Source organism: Chrysochloris asiatica, unplaced genomic scaffold (genome assembly GCF_000296735.1).
Source record: "Chrysochloris asiatica unplaced genomic scaffold, ChrAsi1.0 scaffold00053, whole genome shotgun sequence".
In the NCBI taxonomy this organism is placed as follows: domain Eukaryota; kingdom Metazoa; phylum Chordata; class Mammalia; order Afrosoricida; family Chrysochloridae; genus Chrysochloris; species Chrysochloris asiatica.
In genome coordinates, this window is record NW_006408571.1 from 15,001,095 (window position 1) to 15,028,668 (window position 27,574).

Genomic DNA, 27,574 nt, shown 5'->3' on the forward strand with positions numbered 1-27,574 from the left:
GTCTCCACTGTTAGAGGATGGTGCAGAAAATGCTGCGGTTCCTGTGGTAACCACCTTCTACCCGGGCTGTGATCCTGGTTGCCATGGCTGCCACCTTCTGTCCATTGTGGGCTACTGAGGGTCCTCTAAGAGAGTTTTCCAGGTGAGGCCGTGCTGGTGGGTTCACCAGGCGCCACGTATCAGACCTGGAAGTGGAAAACGACAGTGAACCCAACACTTGCTGAATGTCCTGCCCCTTTGGCTCAAGAGCATGGAACCCATGTGTGTCGGGTGTATGTTCTGTCTCCCAAGTTCATAAGAGCCCAAGGTGGTGGGACGTGTGTGAGTCTAAGGGACTGCATGTTTGTCAAAATATACAGAACTGTCCACCAAATCGGGTGAATTTAAGTTATACCTAAATCAATACATCAGTATCAGGTTTGTTAAGTCTGGGATCTATTCTGCTTGTGGTCTCTACAGAGGGAAAGAGGATGTGAATCCCAGGGAGTCCACAATATCTGCTGGGAGGTGTGAAAACAAAAAGTTTCTATTTTTAATTTTATACTTTAATAATTACTATTTTTGATATAGCTTATAATGTAAATAATACACTGATAGACTATACACATACAATTTATAACTAACTATGAAAGACTTCTAAAAGTTCATGGAAAAATTCTATTATCTTTTAATTCCATTTTCCCAGAGAGTTTTTGAAGCCCCCTTATATGTATGTATGAAGGGGTTTCCTCAAAAAGCATTTTTACTGAGTGTCCATAATTTAAAAATCTGAGGCTCCATCAAAGGTTTTGACCATAGAAAGTGACGCGACCAAAACTCTGCTTTAGAACGATTCATCTTACAGTATGCATGGAGAGTTTGGGAGGTGGCCTGTGGGCAGAATGACGAGGGGGGGGGAGGGCTGCTACTACATGACTGGTGATGTTAACAGTACAGGGACGACAGCAACAAGTAGTACTTACCTTTTACAACTGGTCTAATAGCACTCATCCAGGTATCTGAACAGCCAGAAGAGCCTCACTGCTCATATAGACTGTATGTACGTGAGGGTGAGTAGTAAGTACTGAGATCTGAACCAGGGCAGAGGCAGCAGAAGAGGACGAGCCTTTCAGAAAGTGTTTACGGAGGAGAAAGCCAGAGTTTTGTTGCCAGAATGCTGGGTGGACAGAGATGCCAATGAAATGGGGAAGGCAGTAGTGAAAACAGGCAGCAACAGCAGCAGCAGGTATTTTCCGAATACCTCGGCCACTCTGCTAAGGCCGTATGATCCATTTCATATGAAACTGGTGTACAAAGCAGATCCTAGTGAGTGGATTTTACTAAGGCTCAGGTCACAGTAACGGGCAGAGCTCTGAGATTTGAAACTGCATACTCCAAACTCTTAAAACTGGTTCTCTCCCAGGAAATAAGGTGCTGGTCCTTAACCCAGGCCTGTTTTCCCGAGTAATGCTCACTGTGGTTTAGAAGGCTGATTCAGACAATTCCAGGTACTTACTTCTTCTTGAAGACCAGGAACTTGTTGTTTTGCATGATACATTCTCGGTTGTTTGAGATCTGTTGAAAGATGGCCTTGTTGGTCTTGCCCTGGAAGATGATATTCTCTTGCACCGTGGCCTTGGCACGACCCCGCACAGCAATGCCATAGGCCCGGAATGAATGGATCCGGTTCTTCATCACCTGGAGAAGCAATAGGACTTGTCAGAACCTCAGGGCTCCAATGGAGGAGTGAGCCATCAGTTTTAACAGGAGCATGCTAGGTAGGTTAGCACAGAGCCATGGGAGCCCTGAGAAGGGATTATTGAGACCAGTTGTGGGGCCAGGGAAAGCTCCCTGGAGGAGGATGTACAGTCAAGATGTAGAAGTTTACCAGGTGCAGAGCAGCAGCAGGGAGATGTTCCAGGAAGAGGGACAATGTGCAAATACCTCACAGAAAGAGAAGGGGATGCTAGAAGCCAGGCAATCCTGCCTGTTGAGGCTGGGTGTTCCTCTCCTCTGCTCCCATAGGGCTCAGACACAAAGTCGAGAGATTCTTTACTCCCTTCCTAAAGGAGCTCTGGTAGCATAGTGGTTACAAGTCGGGCTGTAAACCTCAAGGTCAGCAGTTCGAAACTACCAGCCGCTACGCGCGAGAAGGATGAGGCTTTCTGCTCCCATAAAGATTTACAGCCTCACAAACCCTATCAGGGTCACTATGAGTCGGAACCTACTCAACGGCACTTAACAGCAACAACAAAACAGAAAGTTGGGGAGCCAAAAAGATTTTCTGGGACTGAAATTCCCCAACGGCTGGGATGGGTCTGGCACTGTAACTACAGCTCCTAGCATGGAGGTTTGTATAACATGAATGCTTAGAGCCCAGTCCTGAGGGGAGGCAGATACGGACAAGACACCAAGCTCTGTGAGGATTGCTCTCTGAGGTTAGAGAGGGTCTGCGTACTATGAAAGCCCAGAAAAAGGGCATCTCAAATAGCCTGGGGAACTGGGGAGCTTCTGGAAAAAAGTGACAGCTAAACTAAGGAGCTCTGGTAGCGTAGTGGTTATGAATCGGGCTGTGAACCACAAGTCAGCAGTTCGAAACTACCAGCGGTTCCGCGGGAGTAAGATGAGGCGTTCTGCTCCCATAAAGATTTATAGCCTCGGAAACCCTGTCCAGGGTCACTATGAGTCGGAACCGACTCCACGGCACTTAACAACAACAGACTATAGGATCGAAGGGGAAACAGGTATGCCTGGTATACAGAGAGTAGGTGTGCAAAGGCCCTGTGGCAGTATTCCTCTCCTCTAAGTATCTACTGCATACCAGTCCCGGGAGTCTTCTGGTAAGAAAGAGCTAAAACAGTCCCAACCTTGACCTGGAGACCACCTCAGGTTGCTCCCAACACATGGTATCTAGGAGGTGGAACCCCTTACCCCTAGCTTATCCTTCAGGTCTCAATTCATAGATTTCCTGTGTGAAGTCCCACCTACATCTTCCAGGCTGAGTTCAGGCAGGAGGGATCATGTCCCATTCAGCCCTGAGTGTATGCAGTCTAGCTTCTTGGCAGAGAGGGCATGGAACTGCTCTTGGGGGCAGACCCTGTTAGCCCCACACGTCATACACACAGACGCACCTTTGTGTCGGATCTGGGCAGGAGGTGCAGCCCACTGCCCCGGTTTCCAATTATGTCATTTTCGATGACGACAGTACTGTCACCCTTGGTAATGATGCCGTGGCCTCTGTTGTCATAGATACCATTGCCCCGGAGCTCCACCTTGCACTGGGCTTCGACCTTGACCCCACTCAGTCGGTTGCAGGAGATGCTATTGTTGGTCACGTGGGTTAACTGACTACTCTGGGCCACGGTGATGCCTCTGTCTCCATTGGCGTGGATCACATTGGTGGTGACATGCAGTCCCTCGCTGCTCTGGACGTAGAGTCCAGAGGCTACAGAGTGGAAGCAGGGAAAGCAGGGTCAGGTCTGAAATATCAGCCAGGAAGAGTCTTCCCCAATCGTGCACCCAGGAGAGAGGTGGGGACCCAGAAGTAGTAACACTCAGAACCAACCCCTGGGTTTGTACCTTCCACACTGGATGACAAACAAAGCAGTTTCCAGGAATAGCAAGAAAACCTTGTTCTTCTGAACAAATCTTTATTAAATGTAGCCAGGGAAACGGGGTGCTATTAGACTCAGGCTTAGAGCAGCCATCCTACTGCTACTTATACTTCCTGTGATGGGGAGCTTACTACCTATCAAGGTGGCTCATTCTACCTCTAGACAGACAAGCCTGCCTACTAGAAAGCTTGTTTTGTTTTCCCTCACAGGAACCAGGGTCGGCTGGGAAGAGTTTGTGTGCAGGTTAGTGACGGGGTGTGCGGGCAGCTTGGAATGTGAGCCTGTTACCTCGGCACCTCTTGGGAGAACCTGTGTGCTGTTTCTCCTGGCTTGGTTGAGAACAAAATGGAATCAAGCATTTGTGATTTTACCATGAAAGAAACCCTGAACTGGGAGGTGACAGAACTCATTTCTGGCTGAAGGCTGGGGCTGCCAGGGTTGCCTTTCCAGATGTCTCTATGGATAGGAAAGGTTGGCTATCTAGCTATAAAAGATGACACACGGGACGGGGCCAGGGTTTACCAAGCCTCACTATTCAGATCCTCAGAGAAGCACGTTAGTTCAGGTGACAGGTTTCTCAGGCCTCTTGAAGAACCACCTCTTAGGGGAGGGCCCAGGAACCTGCATTTTATCAAGCCTCTGCCTGCAGTGATTCTGATCATCAGCCAGGTGTGGGAGGCCTGGAGATAGACAAACTCCACAGCCAGTTTCTACAGTCTGTCAGGGCTGGTGAAACAGCCACAGAGATAAGGTGTCCAGGGGTCTCAGCAGTGTCCCTCGGGAGAGTTCACAGAAGTAAAGGAGGGAGTACTGCATTCAGACAGACTTGGAAGTTCCAGTTGGCTTGGAACGTAAGGATAGGAGAAAGGACACTTCAGGAAAGAGAAACCTCATGAGCAAGCTCAGGGTTGTGGCGTGACATGGATTCACGTTCAAGGAAAATGAAGTCCAGGGGGCTAGGGCATCAGGAAAGTGGCAGGAAGAAGTGAGTGATAGGCTGGAGGGGCAGGTCAGGCAGGGGCTCACCTCCATTGTGGTTAATACTGTTCGACTCCACAAGAGCGATAGTGATGGGCCGGCGTAGTGGGTCGTCCTCTTTGTCCAGCTCTGTCTCCCAGAGGATGGCATCCCCGTCCTCACTGAAGTTCTCCTGGGCCCCATGGCCTCCAGGGAACTCACTGGAGCCATCCTTCTGGCTAAACACTGCGACACCGTACAGGCCATTGTAGCTGACGTGGTTGCTGGTGACGTGGGGCAGGCTGGATGACATCATCCACACACCACAGCCCTTGTTAGCTGAGACAGCGAAAGGAGGTGGTCACTGACCCAACCATGGGTGAGCAGCACCCAATGGAAGGCAGACGTCCCTTATTTGCTACATGGCCTTGGACAAGTCACTTTATGACTCTGGCTGCAAGCTTCTTCATACAAGGGGGATATGGCCCACCTCTTTGTGCCTCAGTTTTCTCATCTTTAAAACGGGGTTAATACTTAGTCTAACTCAGAGGGCAGTCATGAGAAGTAAATGTGACAATGCATTCAAGGACACAGAAGAATTGGGTCTTGCTGAAGGCTAACTATTACAGAGAGTGTAATACATTCCTGCTACCATCATTACATTTTCAGGTCTCTGGATCAAAGAACAGATAAGAAGAGCTTAACTGGCCTTATTCATAGACTTGATCCAAATGCCTGCCTTTTTGCTATTTTAATTGGGGATAAAGCTCTCCACCCCAATGGCCCCACAAGATCAGTTTGAGAATCACAGGGAGATTTATGAGAGGCTCTTGCACTCTGGGAGAGGCCTGAAATCATTCCTGTTCTTCAGACGAGATCTGTGAGGACCAGAGAATGGTGATAGCCTTCATAGGACCCACAGACTGGAGATGAAAGCTGGGTAGACCCTAGACTTCCTGTCTCCTAATCCCAAGTCTCTTCCCTCTGGGAACATGCTCCTCACCATAGATGGTGTTTCCTTCGATCAGCCCTTTGCCTTCATCCCCCACGACCACACCATCTGAGTAGCCAAAGCAGATGAGGTTGCTCCTGAGGACAGGGATCCCTCCACGCCGGATGTCCACGCCCCCCCACTGATTCTCACGGATGACGTTTTCTACAGAGAGAGGCAGAAAAGAGGAGTGGTACCCCAAGGGCTACTGCCAGTGCTGAGAGGAAGGACAGTGTGGACTGGACGCCAAGCAACAAGCACTTGGAATCTTGTCTGGTGTTTGACGTCTCAGGGACTTGTCTGCTGTCTGGAGCCAACAGGCCTGAAGATGGATAATTAAGAATAAGTTGGCTTTGGGGTCCTGGCCCCTGGCCAGGCAGGGGATCCGAGGTAGTTATCTCAACGCAAATCCAGACATTTCATCATCAGCCTGGGGAGACACACAGTCTCAGCCCTGTCTTCTGCCCATTCCCTTTCTTTCCTCTCTCCATGGCAGCTACCGCTTTTTGGGGAGTGGGCTGAAGAATCATGAGTCAGAAGGGCCTGTCTGAGGCCAGCGTGGAAGCAGGACATACTTTCAGTCACTTGGGACAGAGCTGCAATGGCTCATAAAGCCTGTCCCACGTCATGCCACTCAGCCCTTGTTCACCACACTCCAGTCCCGCTCACGCTGTCTTTCCCTCAGGCATGCTCTGCAGGGAAGGATCTTTGCTCAAGCTCCTTTCCGTCACTGAGACTCTGGCTCAAGTGTCATTTTCTAAGAAAGAGCTGGCCTGACCACACAACCCTATGTACCCTGTAACGCTGTCCTACCATCGCCTTATGTAATTATCTATAGAGCACTTACCACCCCCTGCCCGTGTGTGCATGCTTTTGTTGATGGATTTGCTTCTCCCTCCTAAAATGTCAGCTCCTGAGAGCAGAACAAGGGTCAGTTTGGCTGACTTCTGTCTCCTGACCTCCTGGACTACTGCCTGAATACAGGAGGTGCTCAGTAAACGTCTGATGAATGAGGGCAGGCTGGAGTCAGTCAGCAGGGGTGGGGGTTGCATTGGACCAGTGCTTACTGAGTCCTTCCTATATGCCAAGTATGAGTCAGAATCGACTCGATGGGAGTGGGAGTGGGTGGCTACACTCTGACACTCTGAGCTTAGGCTTCATTACCGTTCCAGGTGGACTTGACTTTGAAATGATTGAATTTATCATTTGGGAGCAATGGAGACAATGAAGCAACTCAATAAGAAATAATGGAAACGGTCCTGCTGAGGCGGTGTCTGTATAATGGAAAGTCAGGGAAGGCTTTCGGGAAGACGTGACGTTTAAGCTGAGACCTTAGGATGAACAGGCATCAGCCAGGCAGGAGGTAGGAGGATGGGTTTCCAGAGCAGACAGGTGGGTCATGCAAGTCAAGGGGAAGGAGTCTGGCAATCTGCTCGGCATAAATGCTTCTGAAACTACTATGTCATCACGTAAGAAGAACCTGTAAGCACTGGGCCTGCTAAAGAGCAGAGCCACCCTCTGTGACAGGCCTTCTTCTTAATACACAGTCATGTGCAGAGCTGGTACCCCTGAGAGCAGCCCACCATTCAGAGGTGGCAGCCATAGTTTGGCAAGGTAAAGGAGAGGTGCAAGATCCTGCAGCAGGAGGGGGTGAAGGCAGGAGTGTACAGTAGGCATGGGCTGCTCTACCAGTCCCCTCAGAGCCTCTGCGCCAAGCAGTCTTAGCCCATACCTGTGATGAGACCTTTCCCCTTCTCGTTCACTGCGATGCCAGCAGCACGGCCCTTGAAAATGTGGTTCCCACTAGAATGGAAGGAAGCAAGACAAGGAGGTGACAACAGGGCTCCAATGTCATCCTTCAAAGACAATGCCCTTCCCAAGGACGGTTCCTTCTTTTGTGTACTTCCTTAGGTAGAGCAAGCCCACAGAGGCGTAAAGTATTCCCGGAAGCCCTATCAGCCAGATAATTAGAAATCTTCCTGAGACAACTTATCAGAAATGAAACCCACAACTATGACATAGAAGCACAATGTGGCTTATTCGCCACAATAATCAAGATTTGAAACAGATGTGATCATGGCGTACAAGTCACAGGCAGGTTACTTAGTGCTGGTTGTTGGTAAGTGCTGTCAAGTAGGTTACGACTCATAGTGATCCTGTACACGGCTTCTGAGGAACAGCTGGTGGGCTTGAACCGCCAACCTTGTGGTTAGCAGTCCAGTGCTTATCCTACAGCAGCATACCAAGACTCCCGGCGGGACACAGAATTCCTAGGAGGCTGTGCTATGCTTGTTGAGCAGTGATTTGTGACCAAGTCCTGAATTGGGCGCTCTGCCTGTAATGCACCCACAGTCTTCTCTATAGATCCAACAGCTACTCTTTACAGTATTGCCTGTGAACTTACTCATGCACTGTATGACAACAGAAAAGAATAACATGCTTAGAGAAGGAAACCAGATTAAAAAAAAAAAGGAGGGTTCAAGAACATCAGAAGAAGAGTTCAATGGAAATGCATACTCTTTAAATGCAACCATTTCCTTTGTGTCATAGTGACAACATGTATGTGAGATTCATGGGTTGGGTTAGCCATCATAAATGGAAGGTAGAAGAAAACACGCTCCTACTCAGACACACACACAGCCTCTTCACTGCCGCATCAAGCCCTCATGAATCATTTCCTCCAACAGACAACTGAGTCTGTGAGACCTTGCATCTCTCTCCAATCTCTGCAGCTGTCTGGCTGCCTGAACAAACAAGCTAGTCACACCTAGATGCCAGGGGAATTGTGCAATCCCTAGAGGTCACACATTGGCTGTTAGCTATTTTTACTAACAGGAAGACTGATCTTCTTCCCCTTTGGAAGAGCATCTGCCCATTTTCTCATGAGGAGGTCTCCTAGTCCCTACCAGGTAGCTGAGGGACAGAGGCTGAAATATTCATCTGGGTCTGTCAGGGCCTGGCACCAACAGAACACCAATGACCGCAGATTGACTGGTTAAGTTTTCCCGTCTCTTAGGACAGACTCCACGTGCTTACTTCCTTGGGGAAAAACCAGCAACTTAACGCTAATGCTGAGAAAACCAAACATCAATAGCATTTACATGACATGTATTTTTCAGTTAAACATGTAAAATTATGCTGGATATACCCATTTTTTACCCTCAGACAGATCTGAAAAGGCTGCTTTTATCTGGATAAAATTTAGTTAGAATCTGTTCCTAGGCTATGGCACGCCTCAGTCATCTCTCTGACAGGTGTCCCATAGGCAGCAAATGCACAGCGATGTAATTTTCATACATTTATCTCCAGATAAATGGAGGAACTTGGAGAACATGTATGTGTCTTTTACATAGGGCTGGCATAATAAAGATAAGAGAGGTCTCAGAAAACATCTAAGATGCAGATCATTGTATCAAGACCCAAGACTGGGATATTTACTGACGAGCACAGATTTAGTCCTGTGCTTCCTGGCAGTTCAGGAAGAAAAAACACAGCAGGTTATGTCGTTTTCACTGGCTAAAAATATGCTGTGGTTTCTCCCATCCAAGCCACTTCAGGGATCTCAAAATTAATTCTCAAAATTCATTTTCTCCATGGGGGGAGTCACTGGGTAAGCACAAATGGTTAAATGTTCAACTATTAGGCGGGTGCTTGGAACCCACCCAGAGCTGCATAGGAAGACAGGTTAGGTGATCTGCTTCCAAAGAGAAAACCTGTGGAAAGGTCTATTCTGAACATGGGTGTGTGTGTGTGTGTGTGTGTGTGTGTCACCATGAGTAGAAATCAACTTGGTGGCAATTAGCAAGATCTACCCTCCCCCAGACCCCTACCACCAATCATAAAAAAGAGATCAAAGAAAAAAGCCCAACCTAGTCTTTCAAAGCTTTCAAGGTCACTTCATTTACCAGGAGTCTTGATGTGGCACTGCAGGACAAGCACTGGGCAGTCCTGACCTCAAGGTTGGCTGGTTCAAACCCACCAGTTGCTCCTCAGAAATCCTACAGAGTCGCTATTGAGTGGGAAGTGACTCAACAACACTTAACAACATGTTTAATAAAACCCAAAACACTGATCTGCTGAAGCTGTTCCTTGCTTAAAACCCCTTTAACAGTTCCCCAGCTACCAAAAGGCCAAACTCCTTAGTTTGGTGTATTAGTTTTATATTGCTGCTGTAACGCATTACCACCAGTTCAATGGCTTAAAGCAACACACATTTATCATCTTTCAGTTCTGGAGGTCAGAAGTCCAAAATGGGTCTTAAAAGGCCTAGAACTCAAGGTGCCTGCAGAGCTGCATTCCTTCTGGCGACGCTGGAGGAGATTGTTTTTTATTTTCTCCAGTTTCCAGAAGCTGCTCATATTCCCTGACCTGTGGCCTCATCACTCCAACACATGCTTCCATCGGCACACTTCCTTGTGACTCATGCGCTACTGATTTTCTAAGTATCCTCATGGCTACATTGGCTCCACCTGGATAATTCAGGATCCCTGCCCAGCTCAAGGTCCTTAATTTCATCCTATCTACAAAGTCTCTTTTACTATATGAAATAACATTCATAGGCCCCGAGAACTGGAGCATGGCCATCTTTGTTGCTGTTAGGTACTATCAAGTTGATTTTGACTCACAGTGACTCCATACATATAAGAAAACGAAAGCCTGTCCAGCCCGGCACCATCCTCACAATTGTTACATGTGAGCCCACTGCTGGTGCCACTTTGTCAATCCATCTGCTTGCAGGGGAGGGGGGTTGTCTTCCTCTTTTTTGTCAACCTCCACTTTACCAAGCATCATATCCTTCTCTAGGGACTGATCCCTCCTGAAAACATGCCCAAAGTTTGAGAAAGGAAGTCTGGCCATCCGATCTTCTAACATTCTGGCTGTACTTCTTCCAAGACAGATTGGTTTGTTCTTTGACATTCCATAGTACTTTTACTATTCTTTTCTAACACCATAATTCAAATGCATTAATTCTATGGTCTTCCTTCTTCATTGTCCAACTTTCACATGCATATGAGGTGACTGAAAATAGCATGGCTTAGGTCAGGTGCACTTTAGTCCTCAAACTGACACTCTCTTGAACATTAAAGAGGTCTTTTGTAGTAGACTTGCCCAATATGTTGTTTGATTTCCTGACTGCTGTTTCCATGAGCACTGATTGTGGGTCCAAGAGAAAGGTACGTTTTTGACAACTTCAATCTTTTTTCCGTTTATTTTGATGCTGTTTTGTGGTCCAGTTGTAAGGATTTTCATTTTCTTAATATATATATTGAGGTACAATCTATACTGTAGGTTGTAGTCTTTGATCTTCATCAAAAAGTATTTCAAGTCCCCTTCACTTTCAAGCAAGCAAAGTTGTACCATTTGCATATTGTAGGTTAATGAATCTTCCTTTAATTGTGATGCCACATTTTTCTCATATAATCCAGCTTCTTTGATTATTTGTTCAGCATACAGATTGAATAAGTAAGGGGGAAGGATACAACCCTGGTGCACCCTATTCTGATTTTAAACCATTCCATATCCCCTTATTCTGTTCAAACGACTGCTTCTTGGTCTATGTACAGGTTCCTCATGAGTACAATTCAGTGTTCAGGAATCCCTATTCTTTACAATTTTATCCATAGTTAGTTATGGTCCAGACTTTGGCATAGTCAATAGTAGTCAAATGCCTTTGCATAATCAATAAAGCACACGTAAACATCTTTCTGGTATTTTTTTTCTTTCAGTCAAGATTCATCTGAAGCCAGCAATGACATCGTTACTTCCATATCTTCTTCTGAATCTGGTTTGAATTTCCCTGTTGATATACTGCTGCAACAATTTTTGAATGCTCTTCAGCAAAATTTTAGTTGCATGTGGTATTAATGATATTGTTGTGTGATTTGTGCATTCTGCAGAAATTGCCCACTCCAGGATCACCTTTCTCTGTGATGGGCAAAACTATGGATCTCTTCTAATCAATTGGCCAGGTAGCTATCTTCCAAATTTCTTGGCATAGACGAGTGAGTGCCTCTAATGCTGCAGCAGCTTATTAAAACATTTCGATTTGGATTCCATTAATTCCTGGAGCCTTGTTCTTTGTGCAGCTTGGCCTTCTTCCTTAATACCATAAGTTCTTCAATCAGATAGTACTGCTTGAAATGAGTGACTCTCTGTATTAAAAAAACCTGAACATCTTTGGTGGTGGTGGTTGGTGGTTATGTGCCGTGGAATCAGTTCCGACTCATAGCAACCCTCTACAGGGTTTCTGAGGCTGTAAACCTTTACGGGAATAGAAAGCCTCATCTTTCTCCTGCGGAATAGCTGGTAGTTTTGAACTGCTGACCTTGCGGTTCACAGCCCGATTTGTAACCGCTACACTACCAGAACTCCTGTGAACATCTTTGGGGTGCCATTATTCTGCCCGCCATACTTGGCATTCTAGGTCCTTCTTGCTGCAGTTTCAACTGGCCTTTCCAAATGGATCTTCTAATCTGTCTGCTCAGGCATCCTGTCTCCAGACATACTATATCTCTCACGAGTTTCCCAGACAAACCTTAAATTTGAATGCCCGCAGGTCCAGGCAACCTTTACCACAGCAATAAAAGTCTATTTATCTTCCAAACACAACCTGAATGTCATCATGTACCCTTCCCTGATGCTCTCAGCTGAAACTGTGGCCAAGTTCCTCAGCTCCTCTGCATGAAGACCTATAAAAGCACTCAATCCAGTGAGTGTCCACTCATGGTTATGTGTATAGGTGTCTATCTCCAGAAGAGGCTGTAAACTCCAGGAACAGGGACTCCCTCACACACGTTATACCCCCTTTACATAAAGTATGCATTTAAATGTATGCTAAGGGAATAACACAAACACAGTACTTCTTACCTAAGGTCAAGGAAGGTAAAAGAGTTCTATGACCACAAGTGTTTACAGAAAGCTATATACAACAGCTACAGCTAATAGGGATGGTTCCAAAATTATGGAATACAAAACAATGGAAAGTTTTGAAACTTGTCAATGTGATAAAGACCACACAATCACATGGAAACATACATATAAAATAAAGCTAAGGGAGCAAACCTAGAAGCCAGTTATTGCACATGAATGTTAATTTTCCTAAAACAGAAATAGCTGTGTGAGTGTTGCCACCCAACAACCTTCCATAATTCCTCGTTATCCTACTCAGAATAAACACTTCTCTCAGCTTGTTCTACATAAAGCCTTTCTTACCTTCCTCAAGGCTTTCTATCCATCATTCCTTCCCACTAAGAGGTGCAGCAGAGATGGACTGCCACAGGGCTATAAAAAGTCATGCTGTAGTGACCACAAGGCCTTAGATTTTCTGGGACAGGCCCAATTTACAGTATTTTATATCAATGTCTCACCTTATGCCGGATTTTCCTCAAGGCACAGTTGACTGTTAGTTAAGCCCTGGATCTGTGATGCTTGGCTGACTTGACTCATGTGGTTTCCTTTACTAGGAATACCCATTGCCCATTTCCACGAGTCCAAATTCTACGTATATTTCAAAGCCCAACTCAATGCCAGCGCTTAAATGAGGACTTTCTACATCCTGATCAGAATGGTACTCCCCGTTTCTCTTGGTACAACTTTAATGGCTTTCATCATAACCTGTCCCATCTGCAAAGGTAGATCCATGGCCCCTTCACACCCATGGCAGACATTACTATTTGAGCATGGATGCTCTTTCTGCTGAGGTCAGATGCAGCCTCACAATCTTAACACACTTAGCATCCAACTAGCCACACTACCAACTGGCTGGAGTTGTCTGTGACCTGAAATCTCCATGTCATCTCTGACTTTATTATTCATGTTGACAATACTGACAGCAAAGCATACACCAACTTAACAGTTTCTACATGTACAGTTTAGTGACACTGATCACATTTTTTGTGTGCAACCATTCTCATTCTCCTTTACTGACATATTTCTCCATATTAACATGAACTCACTGCCCCTAAAGTTCCTTTCTAATCTTTCTGAGTTGCTGTTGGTAATTTGATCCAATAGTTGTTTTTGTGTTGCTGTTTTTTAAAACTTTTTATTGTCAATTGAGTGAAGGTTTGCAGAGCAGATCATTAGTTTGAATTCAACATATCATACTTTGTTTCACGTTGACTGCAACCCCCCTTTAATGTAACATTACTTATCCTACTTATCCTACTTCCAGTCCTTTCTCAACCCATCTGAATTTTGTCTTTAGGTAAATGCTGCCCTTTTGATCTCAAATGTGTGGCCATTCTGTGGTGTGCATACCTCACTAATGTTGCTGTCCCCACTATATACCTATCTACTAACTGGCTGAAATTTGAGCAATGAGGGTGAGTTCATTTCCAGACCTGAAGGGTAAATTCCATATAGCTTTTAAAAGAACATAATGCTCAAGGTAGACATTTTTTTACTAGTTAAACTACTGTTTGCTTTTAAGATGACTGCAAGAGATAGTTCTGGTTTAATGATGATCTCAACACAATAGTTTCAGACGTTCATCCAGCCTCCACGGCTCCAGTCTGGAGTCCATGAGAATCTGAAATTCTGTTCTGCATTTTCCTTCTTTTCATCAGGATTCATCTTTGATCAAAATGCTCAGTAATGGTAGCTGGACACCATCCCGATCCTCTGGGTCTCATGGCAAAGGAGGCAGTTGTTCCTGGAGACAATTAGCCACATATTCCATTTCCTCCTAGTCCAGATTCTTCTTGCTCTGGTGATGAGATGGTAATTGCTGTGCTTTGGATGGCTGCTGCAAACTGTTAAGACCCTAAGGACTATATAACGAACTTGGAGGTAGAACAGAATCACTAAACAAGTTGGCTGTCCCATGAAACCATGACCTTAAACCTCTAAATCAGGAGTCATGTGCCATGAGGTACTTGGTTGTAGATACGCAGCCTCAACAGCTTTTTTTTTTTGGGGGGGGGCGGGGGGGTTGCTAAAAATATGTCTATCACATAACTTTTTACAGGTGTACAACTTATTAACAATACTTAATAATTGGCTGGACAATCCTACCCTGGATTAATGTGATTTCTCCATCACTATACACTGAAACTCAGTACTCCATAAACAACAGCCTCTTCTTCCCACTTCCCCCCTTTCCCTGGTACCCACTAATAAGTTTGGCCTCAACACATTTGCCTTTTCTTGTCTTTTTCTATATGTGAGGTCACACGATATGTGTCTTTTGTGGTTGATTTCTTCCCATCTTTGTGCATGAGTATGTTCCTGATGAGAGCAAGCCCCCTAAGAATCAGGCTCTGCCCTCATTTACCTTTGCTGTCCTGGTGTGGCTCTGTAAGATAAAGTATTGAACTGCAAGGTCCATTTGAATCACAAGGTTGGAGGTTCAAACCCACCAGCTACTCCTTGGAAACTCTATACAGGTTCGCTGAGTTGAAACCGACTCAATGGCACTTCCCAACAACAACATCCCTTGTGATGCGTGCTTAGCAATGTGAACAGAATACCTGCACACAGTTGGTTAGAAGGCAACAGACAAACACTAAGGTAGCTGTGTTACTACGGTGAGATGGTAGGTGAAGTCTCTTCTTTGCTTGCATCTGGAAAGTTGTTGTAGTTAACAAATATGTTTCCAAATAGAAAGAAGACAGGGAGTAGAGAAACAGAAGAGACAAGAGAGTAAAGATGGGACCATGGAAGACTGTGATGGTCTGGGTCCCCAGGGGCATACCTCACGACTGGGTTTCCGTGGTACAGGATATAAATGCCAGCTTCCTTATTTGAAAAGATTTGATTGTTTCGGATGATGCCTTTCCCATTGCCAAGGACAACAATGCCAGAGCGAAGGCCATGGTGGATCTGATTACACTGCAAGTGAAGATGAGACACCACAGAGCAAGGATCAATCATGCCAGTGAGACGCACAGGGTTCAATCACTACCCACACAACTGGGCCAGGATGAACACAGCATAGAAAAGAACTCAACTGGGAGATCCTAAGCACATGCCAAAGAGAACGGACCATGTGGCTGCCCTATCCTTCCTGCACAGGTGCACACACCGAATCCTATGGGGGCAAATAGGAACATACAAGTCGTCACTGCCTCGCAGGATGCGGTAAGGCTGACTGCCCAGGGCTCTGGTTCTTCAGCTGAAGGCAGATTATGGAACATTTACAGCTTCTACAGAGTCCTTCAAACACACACTTCCCAGGATCCAGGGAGCCCACCTCAAAGGGAAGGGTCTAACAACCAAACCCATCACTGCTGAGTTGATTCCACCTCACAGCAACCCCACAGGACAGAAGTGAGTATCCCACAGGACAGGGCTTTCAAGGCTGGGAGCTTCACAGGGGTAGATTACCACATCTTTCTCCCATGGAGCAGCTGGTGAGTTTGAACCGCTGACCTTTTGGTTAGCACCTGAGCACCTCGCCACTGTACCACCAGGGCTCCTTCATGGCAAGGTAGCACCTCAATCTAAGAGAATGTTGGCCATGCAGTTTCAAAGGCACCACATCCAGAGAAAAGCAAAGGCCACTTGGCTTCTAGTCTTTGCTTTGCATTCAGGGAGGCAGCCTCTGGGAATTCTGTTTTCCCATGGGCATCTGGTCACAGAAAATGTACAAGCTAATGGGTCACCAAAGATTACTCATTTCTATACCTCTTTGTACAAACAGGAGGACCAGAGCCACATAACCAGTCTGTGGCAGAGTCAGATCTGAAACCTACTTTTTCTGCCTCCCCATCTGGTTGCTTTTGCACAGAGACAGTTTCTAGATAACAATAAGTTATAACAAAATTATTTCACTCTGTTAACTTACAGCCTGCGTCCAATCCCATACTTACAAAGGAAGCTAGCTATAGCTCTTCCAAAATGATTCCATAGAAACAAAGACACACAGAGAAAAGAGCAGGAGCCATTTGCAAACAAGCACACAATTCAGTATGGCAACATTTGTCTAGATATCGTCAGAAAAGGTTTCTGAAAACCCAGAGTCACCCCGGAAAGAGATTGAAGCAAAGGCAGTTTCCAGTACCAGTATGAGTGGGTTGGACTTTTTCCGGATGTCCACGCCAGCCTCCGCGTTATGGTAAATGTTGTTGCCTGCGATCAAGCCTCCACCCTCCAAGCGGAGAAAGATGCCTGATGCTCTGCAGCGGTAAATGTCATTCCTAAGCATGACAATCTAAGCAGAAGAGAAGGATGGAATTAGAAAACCACCACTTGGCAACCAAAAAAAATAAACAAAGCAAACCCACAGACATCGAGTTGATTCCGTCTCATAGTGACATTCTAGGACATGGCTTTCAATGCTATATAGAAATCCTTACCGACACAGACTGCTACAGTTTGCTCCCATGGAGTAGCTGGTAGGTCCGAATAACCAATCTTTCAGTTAGCAAGCACCCAAGCACTTGACCACTGTGCCACTAGGGCTCCTATTTGACAACCAATGTGTTATAGGATAAACACTGACGTTCTAATTGCAAAGGTTGGTGGTTCAAACCTACCAGCCACTCCTCAGAAACCCTATAAAGAGTTGTGTGTGTCAGAACTGATGCGACAGCATTTAACAACAATAACATAGTAATAATTAATTTCAGGCAAGAATCATCAATTAAGGCTTAAATTAGCAGCAGGTGTAAAGTTGATGAGGCACAGAATATTTACACAGTCTCAAAGTACCTTTCCACAAATCTATTAATAGGTTCAAAATTCTCATCAAAATTTCAGTGAAGAAATGTGGTAGATGCCATCAGAACCACACTACCAAAGTCCACATCCCTAGTTAAAAAAGGGTAAGTCGGTATCAACTTCTTCCTTGATACGGCCGATGCCCTGAGAAAAGGATGGCATCACTCTGGTACTGCTGCACAAAATACAGGACCTCAGTTTAATCACAGTGAAATATTTGTTGTTGTTGTTGTTGTTGTTGTTGCTAAGTGCTGTCAAGTTGATTCTGACTCATAGCGACTCTTTATAGGGTTTCCGAGGAGCGATTGGTGCGTTTAAATCATTGACCTTGCGGTTCCAACTGACCTTTAAGTCCACTGTTTATTCTACAGTGCCACACCAGGACTCATTGTTGTGTTGTTGTTAAGTGCCGCAGAGTCAGGTTCTGACTATAGTGACCCTGTATAGGGTTTCTAAGGAGCAGCTGGTGAACTTGAACTGCCAGCTTCCTGGTTCAAGTGGACTTTGCAGTCCAGTGCATTAACCAACAGTGCCACACCAGGACTCCCAGGACTCAGTTGTTGTTGTTGTTAAGTGCCATCGAGTCGGGTCCGACCCACAGCGACCCTGTACAGGGTTTCCGAGGGTGTAAATCTTTACGGGAGTAGAAAGCCTCATCTTTCTCCCGCGGAGCGGCTGGTAGTTTCGAACCGCTGACCCTAAGGTTCGCAGCCCGATTCGTAACCACTACGCTACCAGACTCAGTAGACAAGGCTAAATTAAGGGACATTTTATTCTATGACTGGTATACTCCTCAAATATGTCAGTCATGAAAGGCATGGCAGACTGAGGAATTGAATCAGTTTAAAGGATTAGGCGTTACTACACTGGGTCTTAGACATATAGACAGCTGGCAAAATCTGAATAGTGTCTGTGGAATACTGTTGTAGCTAACTGACAAGTTGGTTTCAACTCAAAGCCACTCTGCATAGGATTTCCAAGGCTGTTAATCTTTGTGGGAGCAGAAAGCCTCATCTTTCTCCTGCTAGTGACTGATGGGCTTAAACTTTGACCTTGCAGTTAGCAGACCCACAAGGGCTCCTTAGATAATGCTGTTTCAGTATTAATTTCTTGATTTTTAAGATTGTGTTGTGGCTATTTTTTGGAGTCCTAGTGTGGTGCTGTAGGATAAGCACTGGACCCCAAGGTCAATTTGAACTTCAAGGTGTCAGTTCAAACCCACCAGCTGCTTCTCAGAAACCCTATACAGGATCTCTAGGAGTTGGAACCACCTTGACAGCTCTTAACAACAACATTGTGACTATTTAGATACTTTGGCAGCACAGTGGTTAAAGTGCTTGGCTGCTTACTGAAAGGTTAATGGTTGGAACGTACCAGCCACTCCAGGAGAGAAAGATGTGAGCATCTGCTTCCATAACAATTTCAGCCTTGGAAAGCCTGGGAGACGGTTCTCCTCTGTCCTAGGACCGACTTGACGGCAGAGGACAGTTGTTTAGTTATTGTGGGTATTTAGTAGTTTTTCCTTGTTTTGAGGATAGCCATGGAATGGGTAGTCAATATTTAAATATTAAAGTAGAATAGACTATCAGATCTCCAACTTACTATTCAAATGGCTCAAAAAAGTATATAACTATAACAGAATAAAGCAGATGTGGATGAGTTGAAGAATCTGAGTGAAAGATACATGGGAATTCCTTATTCTAATATTAGTTTTTCTGTAGGTTTGAAGTTATTTCAAAATAAACTATTTGAACATAAAAATGGCATTAATAAAAGAGTCAGAACCTGACTACTTTCTGCATAATTTTCCTATAATTCTAAAACTGCTCTAAAATTTTTTTAAATATTTAAAAAAATTTCTACTACATCAAACCCAGAAGGCTAAATAAAACAGCAAAGACAAGCAATAATGTAAGTGTTGGTGACGCTATGAAGAACTTGGAGCCTTCACATATTGCTGGTAGGAATAGAAAATGGTGTATTCACTTTGTAAGACATTTGGCAGCTCCTCAAAAAGTTAAAGATAGAGTTACCATATGACAGTAGTTTCACTCCTAGGTATATGCCCAGGAAATGAAAATACAAGAAACTTAAAACACAAACGTTCATAGCAGCATTATTCATAAGAGACAAAAAGTAGAGACAATATTGAGTAGATGATAAATCAAATTGGGTATATCCATACATTGGAGTCCTGGTGTGGCACTGTAGGATAAGCACAAGACTGCAAGGTCGGTTTGAACTGCAAGGTTGGTGGTTCGAACTCACCAGCTGCTCCTAGGAAACCCTATACAGTGTCACTATGAGTCAGAACTGACTTAACAGCACTTAAACAACAGAAAAATCCATATATTGGAATATCATTTAGCAGTAAGAAGGAATGGAATCCTGGTGTGGTTTCTAAGATAAGTACTGGACTGCTAAGCACAAAGGCATCAGTTTAAACCCACTAGCTGCTCCTCAAAACCCTACAGAAAGTCACTATAAATTGGAACCAATTCGATGGCACTTAATAACAAGAAGGAATGGAGTACTGATACAAGCTACAATATGGACAGCCTTGAAAACCTGCTAAAAGAAAAGTAGCCCCACATTAAAGGTCACGTATTGTCTGATTCCATTTATGTGAAATATCCAGAATAGGCAAACTCAGAGGCAGGAAACAAATGAGTGGTTTCCAAGGGTTCAGGGAGGGGAATGGGCGGTGACTGCTAATGGATCTAGAGGGCTTCGTTCTGGAGTAATGAGATTATTCCATCGTCTGGAGTGGTGATGGCTACACAACTCTGTGAGCATGAAAACCACTGAATTACGGACTGTAAAAGGGAGTATTTCAATGGGATGTGGATTAAATCTTAATAAATAAACAAATTGTTATGGTATTTCAATTCCAAGGAAAGCTTTTAAAAAATAACTGTAGCAGTTCTAAGATGTCAATATTTGAAATATACATATGTAACTATGATAAAAAAAAGTTTAGCTATCAACTTTAAAAATGATTGCTGGGTAGTGGTGTTAAGTGCCGGTGAGTAGGTTCTGATTCAGAGTGACCCTATGTAGGGTTTCCGAGGAGCAGCTGGTGAGTTTGAACTGCCGACCTTTAGAAAATGGCCTTGCAGTTCAGTGTTGGTCCTACAGCATCACACCAGGACTCCACAATTGCTGGGTTTTAAAAAAATTCTTTTAGAGAATAAAAAATCTGTTGCTGTTGAATCGATTCCGACTCACAGTGACCGTACAGGGCAAGGAGAACTGCCCATGGGGTTTCCAAAGCTGGAAGTTTCAAGTGCAAAAAGACGAAGACCCTTAAAGAGATGTATTGGCCATTGTTTGCAACAGTGGGCTGAAGCACAGGAATGACTGAGAGGATTTGGTGCTGGACTGCGTAGTACTTCATTCTGCTGTACCCAGGGTCGCTGTGAGTTAGAACCAACTGGCTGGGACCTGTGGAAGCAGACTCCTACATTATTCTTCCAGTGAGTGGCTGATGGATTTGAAACTCAATTTTTCAGCTGGCATTCAAGCGCTTAGCCACCATACACACAGCTTCAGGGCTCCTACTGTTTTAGAGAAGATGCAAGGAAAATTAGTTGACAATCTGTGATCTCGTTCACCTCCCTCATTTTAAGATGAGGAAAATGGGGTGCAGAGACAGGAAGTGACTTTTTCAAGGCCTTAGAGCATACAAGGCTGAGATCCAGAACACCTCACTTTTGCACTGCAGTACCCTGGAGCCTAGCAGTAATGTAGCACATTGTAGGTTCCTCAGAAACATATTTTAACCAATGAATGAACGGGAAAAAACCCCACTCTGCAGACTTCTAAATACATTAATAATCTCAATCTCCTGGCTTCTAATCAACTAAACCACTTTATAATTGGTGGTGGTGGTGATGTGCCCTGGAGTCAGTTCTGACTCATAGCGACCCTGTACAGAGTTTCCAAGGCTGTAAATCTTTAGGGGAGCAGAAAGTCTTATCTATTAGACGGCTAAATTAGTTGCCTGTTTGTTTTTTTTTTTTTTCAAAAATAAAAACTTTTCAGAACACCATAATCTGTTTAATCAACTATTCTAATGACTCTAATATATGTATGATTTGGCATAATCATTAAAAATATTTTCTTTGTAACACATGATGAAAATTCAGTCTGCATTTTAAGAAACAAATATATGATTTTAAAAGGTTGCCTGGTGTGGCACTTTAGGATCTTAGGGTCATTGGTAGCGTAGTGGTTAGGAATCGGGCTGCGAACTGCAAGGTCAAAAGTTCGAAATTACCAGCTGTTCCACAAGAGAAAGATGAGGCTTTCTGCTCCTGTAAAGATTTATAGCCTTGGAAACCCTATACAGGGTTGCTATGAGTAGGAACTGACTCCACAGCACATATCCACCACCACCAAGAGCTAATGGCTTTGAAAACAAATAGGGGAAACATGTCAGAAAGAGGTAAATCTAACTACATCTGAGAAAAACAGTGGAATGGGAGGGAAAGAGGATTTGCAGTTTGGCATTTAAATACTGAAGGTGAATTAGACCTTTTCCACTCGTCTTTTCTGTTCAGTCCAGCTGTGATGCATGGAAAGAACATTAACGAGTTAGGAAACCTGGGTGCACGTCCTGCCTACTTGAAGTTGCTGTGTGACCCCGTGGGGTTAAGGGTCTGAAGAGTACGTCCCTATGACAGTACCTTGCTACTGTGGATACACCGCACTGCGTAAGTCAGGTTCCGGAAGATGTTTCCTTCCATCTTAGCTCGACCATAGGAGCAGACAAAGACACCTCCCTTGCCATCCCGGAAGAGACACTTGCGGATGAGGCAGCCCTGCACAGAGTTGGCCAGGGCCATGGCCTCCTTGTCCTTCTGTAGCTCTTGCTGCAGCGAGTTCAGCACCAGGCAGCTGGGCAGCTGAATGGATGCTCCTGGCAGTGGCGGACTCAGAAAAGATCCCCCCAACACTGGGCGAGGGCCCTGCACTTGGTAGGACAGTCTGAATGTCAGCTGGTCCTCATCCTCATCCTCATCACTGGAACTCAGGCTTCCATCACTGCTGTCTGGGGTCTGAGCCACCCTTTCCCCATCGCTGCCCACCTCTGCCTCCTGCGTGCCGCCAGCCTTGGAGTCCAGCTTGGGCGAGCTAGACACTGGGCTGGTGGGGCTCTGGCTGCCCTCAATAACAATGTCACAGGTCCTTGGGCTCCAGGCCTGGTCCCTGCTCTCTAGGTCCAGGGATGATAAAGTGGCAGAGTCCTCAGTGGGGAGCAAACTAGGAGAGGCCTTGATAAGCCCCAGCAGATACTTGTAGGCCCAGTTCTTGTCTGCCGATGGGTGGCCTTCAACAGTCACAGAGTTGTTTTCACTGCCCACAAATTCACAGCTTTCCAGAATACATAGGGGCACATTGTGCAGAAAGATATGGGTGTTTTTGAAGATGCAAAACTTCACTTGGCATGTGCCTGGACCGTGGACCTGGATGTGTCCATTCTCAAAGTTGCAGTTGTCAAACTGAACATGGCCCGAAGTCGTCTGGGGAATGAAAAGAGAACATGAGTAATGGGGAGATGTGCTGCTCAGCCCTCTTGAAGGAAAGGTCATTTGTTCTGTTGATTATTTTGGTGAATTTGAAAAAAGCAAATGTGGAGGCAGATAAGAGTGCTTTTCCTACCACAGCATGTATGCCAGCTGGGGGGCTGCTCTGCTCCTGAGAGGGGAATAAATTAGAGCTGCCCATCCTCCCAGCCCTCTGAAGAGTCATTGATAAAGTTCTTCTCCACAATTATTCAAGACTTCTGTAAAATGAGCCTAGGCTTGACCTTTTAAAAGCAAGGCCATCCTAGGTTCTGTGCCTTTCTCGAGACTTGATCATTTTTACCTCTTTCATAATTTTTACTTAAAAGACAGTCATGCCCTACAATGTTCAATAGACTCCGGTGAACCCTGGTGGAGACCTGGTTGGCCAGCAGGGTGGCAAGACCCGGGGACTCTTGAGCCCAAAGTCAGTGACATAGCCACAGAGGACTAGAGTGGAGAGTGAAGCATCCAGCTGATAAGAAGAGAGGGCATAAGCATAAGAACACCCACACTTGGAGATAATACCCACTTGACCTGGCTTCGATGACTGGATGATCAGAGCTCAACCAGAAGAAGAAAGAAGAGGAAAAAGGAGTAATCTGATACAATTTGATGAACTTGACCTACACCTATGGATGCAGTAGCTCAAAAGAGGGAACAAATCTTTACAGCAAGGATCATTCCCACCCCCTCCACACACAGCTTAGACAGGGATGGGCAACTTGGACATTGGCTACCCAAAGTTGGGGGAGAGGGGGCTACAAAGGCAAGAAGTGACTGGCTTACAATCTTTCAAGAGAGAACCTAGATCCAGAGGGCGTGGAGGAAGGTAGAATCTCCACGGAGTAGTATCCAATCTGTCTAGGTGGGGCTGATGAAAGGAAATGCAAATAGGTCTCTTGTGATACAATTATGAATAATTGTTATCAGGACTGATTGTGAGGGTTGGAAATGTAAGGGCAGACATTTTGTAGCAAGGAGTTAAGTGATTAACTTTGCAGTCTAGGTGCGGAGGTCCCTGGGACCATCAAGGGAGAAGAGTGGAGAGTGGGACGCTACCCAAGAAGCAGTGATGCCTGAGATGGAGGCAGAGACGATGACATGGAGAGATAGAGCAGCTGGGGACTTGAGATCCAGAGAGAGGGGCTGTGTGCTGACAACTGAGCGGGGGGGGGAAGACAGGCTTGCAGGGTGTACCCTTTCGTTGGTTGATGATGCATGGAGGGGACTGTAACCATGGCAATGAATCTATATATGACAGGATGAATGTAAAGCTAATGTTCTCCCATAAACTATCACAGAATTCATAATAAAACATTAAAAAAAAAGCCAGTTATGGACCAAGCACAAACATATATCCCAGGCATTAAGCCAGTTGGTGGGCTACAAAGACGACTAAGACCAGACTCCAGCCCTTGAGAATCTACAACCTTACTCTGGCAGGGAGGAGGGGCTGAAATTAATGTTTACTCTAACAAAAAATATATTTTGAAAGATGAAAGGTCTGGACAATACTCTTTCTAGAACCAAAAATCTCTCTGCGTCTGCAGACCAGTCCTTCTGAAACATTCTAGAGCTACAACCGCAGGCTTCTTAGATTCCAACAAAGTCAGTGTGATGCACTTTAAAAATGCGTACTGATTCAAGTACTAAATTACTAATTATTCACTTGAAAAAGTGATTTAGCGTCTCTGAGCATCAGTGCTTCCATCTGTGGATGACGACAGCATGTTTACCCTGTTTACCATAAAGGTTTGCTGTGAGGATCAAGTGAGGTCACCGCCGGAATGTCACCAAGGTTGAGTCCTCACTCTGTCCCTGACTAACTCTGTCACCACGGGTATGTTCACTTCATCTTGTGGAGGCCCCATTCCCTCATCTACGAGATTCAGATGACACTATCCATGTCACAGGACTATGCTGTTGCTGTTGTTATGTGCCATTGAATGGGTCCCGACTCACAGCAACCCTGTTTAGGCTTTCCAAGGAGCAGCTCATGAGTTTGAACCACTGACCTTGCAGTTAGCAGCCCAGTGCTTATCCTATAGCGTCACACCACAACTCCCACAGAACTATGGGGAAGAATAAATGATACAAAGGCTGTGTCTGATGTGCAGTAAAGTACATCATAAATGACTGGTCATTTAATGATTATGACACATGAGTGGCAAATGAGCAGTTATTGGTTGTCACATTGGCAATCTAATTTTTATTGACGAGCTACATATTCTCCTGGTTGTATAGTGAGTTTTACATGTTGGGCTGCTAATCACTAGGTCAGCAGTTCAAATCTACCAGCTGCTCTGAGGGAGGAAGATGAGACTTTCTGCTCCCATAAAGATTTAGAGCCTCGGAAGCCTAGTTGGGGTTGCTATGAGTTGGATTTGACTTGACAGCATACAGCAGCAGCAGCAGCAGGAACATAGTCTAGGTTTTACAACCAATTTCTAGGCAATCCACAGTTGTCAACTGTTCTACCAGAAACTACCAACACCACAATCAACATATACTGTGAATATAACTTTACCTGTGTGTTCCTGGAAGGAGGGTGTTGAAGTAAAATTTCTTGACCCCATCTCTAGTAACTCCTGAGAACAAACCTGACCTCTCTTGACCTCCACAGGGCGGTGTTAACGTGCTGTGCTGAAGCTCACTGGTCCTGACCAGCCTCTCCTGGCTTTGCCTCTCTGGGCACACCTGCTGTGAGCAGTTCACATATTCTCTGCTACCTCAAACCTGGTTCTCCCACCTAGCTGCTCCACCCGTGGCTGTTGAGCCCGTTTGGAGAAGAAGTCCCAAGCAAATGTGGCCTGGAGTCCAAGCCTCACTTCGCGAGGAATGAAGCAGTTATTTTGACCTCTACTGATTTCTGGGTCGTATTACTCAACTGGTTCAGAACTCAGTGTAGGGTGTGTCTAGGAATAACTGCTAAACTTTCAGTTTCAACAAACAAGGGATTACGAAGCCACCAGGAGGGCACAGGCCCTGGACTCAGGCCCGAGACTGGCAAGACCATCACCTGTCTGATATGGACACCCACCTTATACATGACGGGTGAGAACCAGGCCATCTGTCAGATACGGACACCCACCTTATACATGACGGGTGAGAACCAGGCCATCTGTCAGATACGGACACCCACCTTATACATGATGGGTGAGAACCAAGCTGGCATGAAGACGAGGTTGCACAGGTGTGTGGTTGAGCAGTGCTGATCAATGCTGGCCAGCAGAACCACTTCACCTAGCTTCCCTTGGCCGACAATCTCCACGGGCACCTTCAGGATGATTTCCCCTTGCTCTTCGTACACACCCGGGAACAGCACAATCCGGTCATATAGGTTGGCCATGGCCAAAGCACTGCCCAGGCTGTCAAACTCCTGGCCTGGCCCCACACTCAGGGTACGCCGTTCCCGCCTCCGACAAAACAGAGAAAAGCAGACAGAGGACTCCACATCCAGGGCATTCTTGGTCCATGTCTTGGAGGCAAGGTAGTGCAGCTTGAAGGCTTCCCTCCAAGACTCAGGCTCCACATCAGGCTGGTTGGGCCAGTTGGGGTGGCGGCACTCGGTGCAGCCCAGGCACAGTTGACGCCAACGGGTGCTGTCAAGACTGAGGATCAGTTCATACCAGGCTCTGCATACCAAGCTACAGCGGCCCAAGTCAGGAAGGTGCAGGTAGGCTAAGATCATGCGCCACAGCTCCAGGGGGAGGCCTCCAGCCTCCATCGTCACCTGGGAGAGAGACACAAAACAAGAGGGTTTGGTTTACTTCCACCTTCTGTGGACACCCTCTGCCATCTCCTGACCGTTGGGGTAAGCAAGTGACCAGACCCCACCAATTAGAATCCTTGTGTTACCAGAGTGAAGCAGAAACAAGCAGAGATAAATGTGAAAAGTGAGACAGAGTAAGGAGAAAAGTCACCATATGTGTAATCTGGTGGTATTGATTCCAGATTCCTGAAGACGCCCTGGAATCTGTAGCTCTTCTTTCTATCTTCTGAGCTATATGGACTTTCAGTTAATTCTCGTTTTGCTTGAGCTGAGTTTATTTGCATTTTGTAACTTGAACAGGTCTCTGGACTGTTCATCATAACAGCGAAAAGGCTGGGCTTCTGACATCTGCAGCTCGCCCAGGTTCCTGTGAGACTGATATCGCCTGTCCTTCACCCACTTCTTTAGTTATATGTTCTCTGGCTTTGTAAGAGAAAAGTGTTCTTCTATTCACTCTCCACCCATTCTCCAGCGTAGTGATCATATCATTCCCTTGGCTTTAATTACAACTGCAGACACACAAATACAAAATCTGAATCTCCAATCCCTAGTGATCAAACTCCAGACATAAATAGCCAATTGCCAGTTGGGCATTTCTGTTTGAACATTCCACAGATGCCAAAACTTCAATATTAGAATACTGAACATGGACTTCCACCTCAGTCTATGGCAGAAGAAACAGGAACTGGGCACTCCTTCCCACCATAAAGCTGGACAAAATATAAGGGGGCTTCCAATAGTTCTTAGGAAAATCCCATTTGTCCACAAACTTTTTGAAGCCCCCTCTTAGATGAGGCAACTGCTTTAAGGCATTGTGCGTAAGAGAAGTTTGTGATCTTTGAGGGAAAGGAGGCTCAGGACTTGAGCCCCATGATGGGCAGTTTCCATCGTGGGGCACATTTCTTATTGGGCTGTAGGGGAGTTGGACCAAGTGCTGTGATGCTAAAGAGACTGGAATCTGTGAAGCAAGATACCAGAATAGAGGGTGCACACGATGAGGGAAGGGCAGATGGGCAGTTTTTTGGCTGAG

General features: G+C 45.5%; 1 protein-coding gene across 1 annotated transcript; it reads right to left on the minus strand.

Moving 5' to 3' along the window:
* Window positions 1-26,501, minus strand: FBXO10 (F-box protein 10). The gene is made up of 10 exons (XM_006863125.1): window positions 25,915-26,501; window positions 21,891-22,727; window positions 16,544-16,693; window positions 15,236-15,372; window positions 7,274-7,344; window positions 5,554-5,706; window positions 4,620-4,889; window positions 3,111-3,424; window positions 1,496-1,677; window positions 1-185 (listed from the first exon to the last, which is right to left on the minus strand). Exons 1-10 carry the CDS (start codon window positions 26,497-26,499, stop codon window positions 11-13), a joined length of 2,874 nt encoding a protein of 957 aa, XP_006863187.1. The 5' UTR covers window positions 26,500-26,501; the 3' UTR covers window positions 1-10.
* Window positions 26,502-27,574: the final 1,073 nt, after the last annotated feature.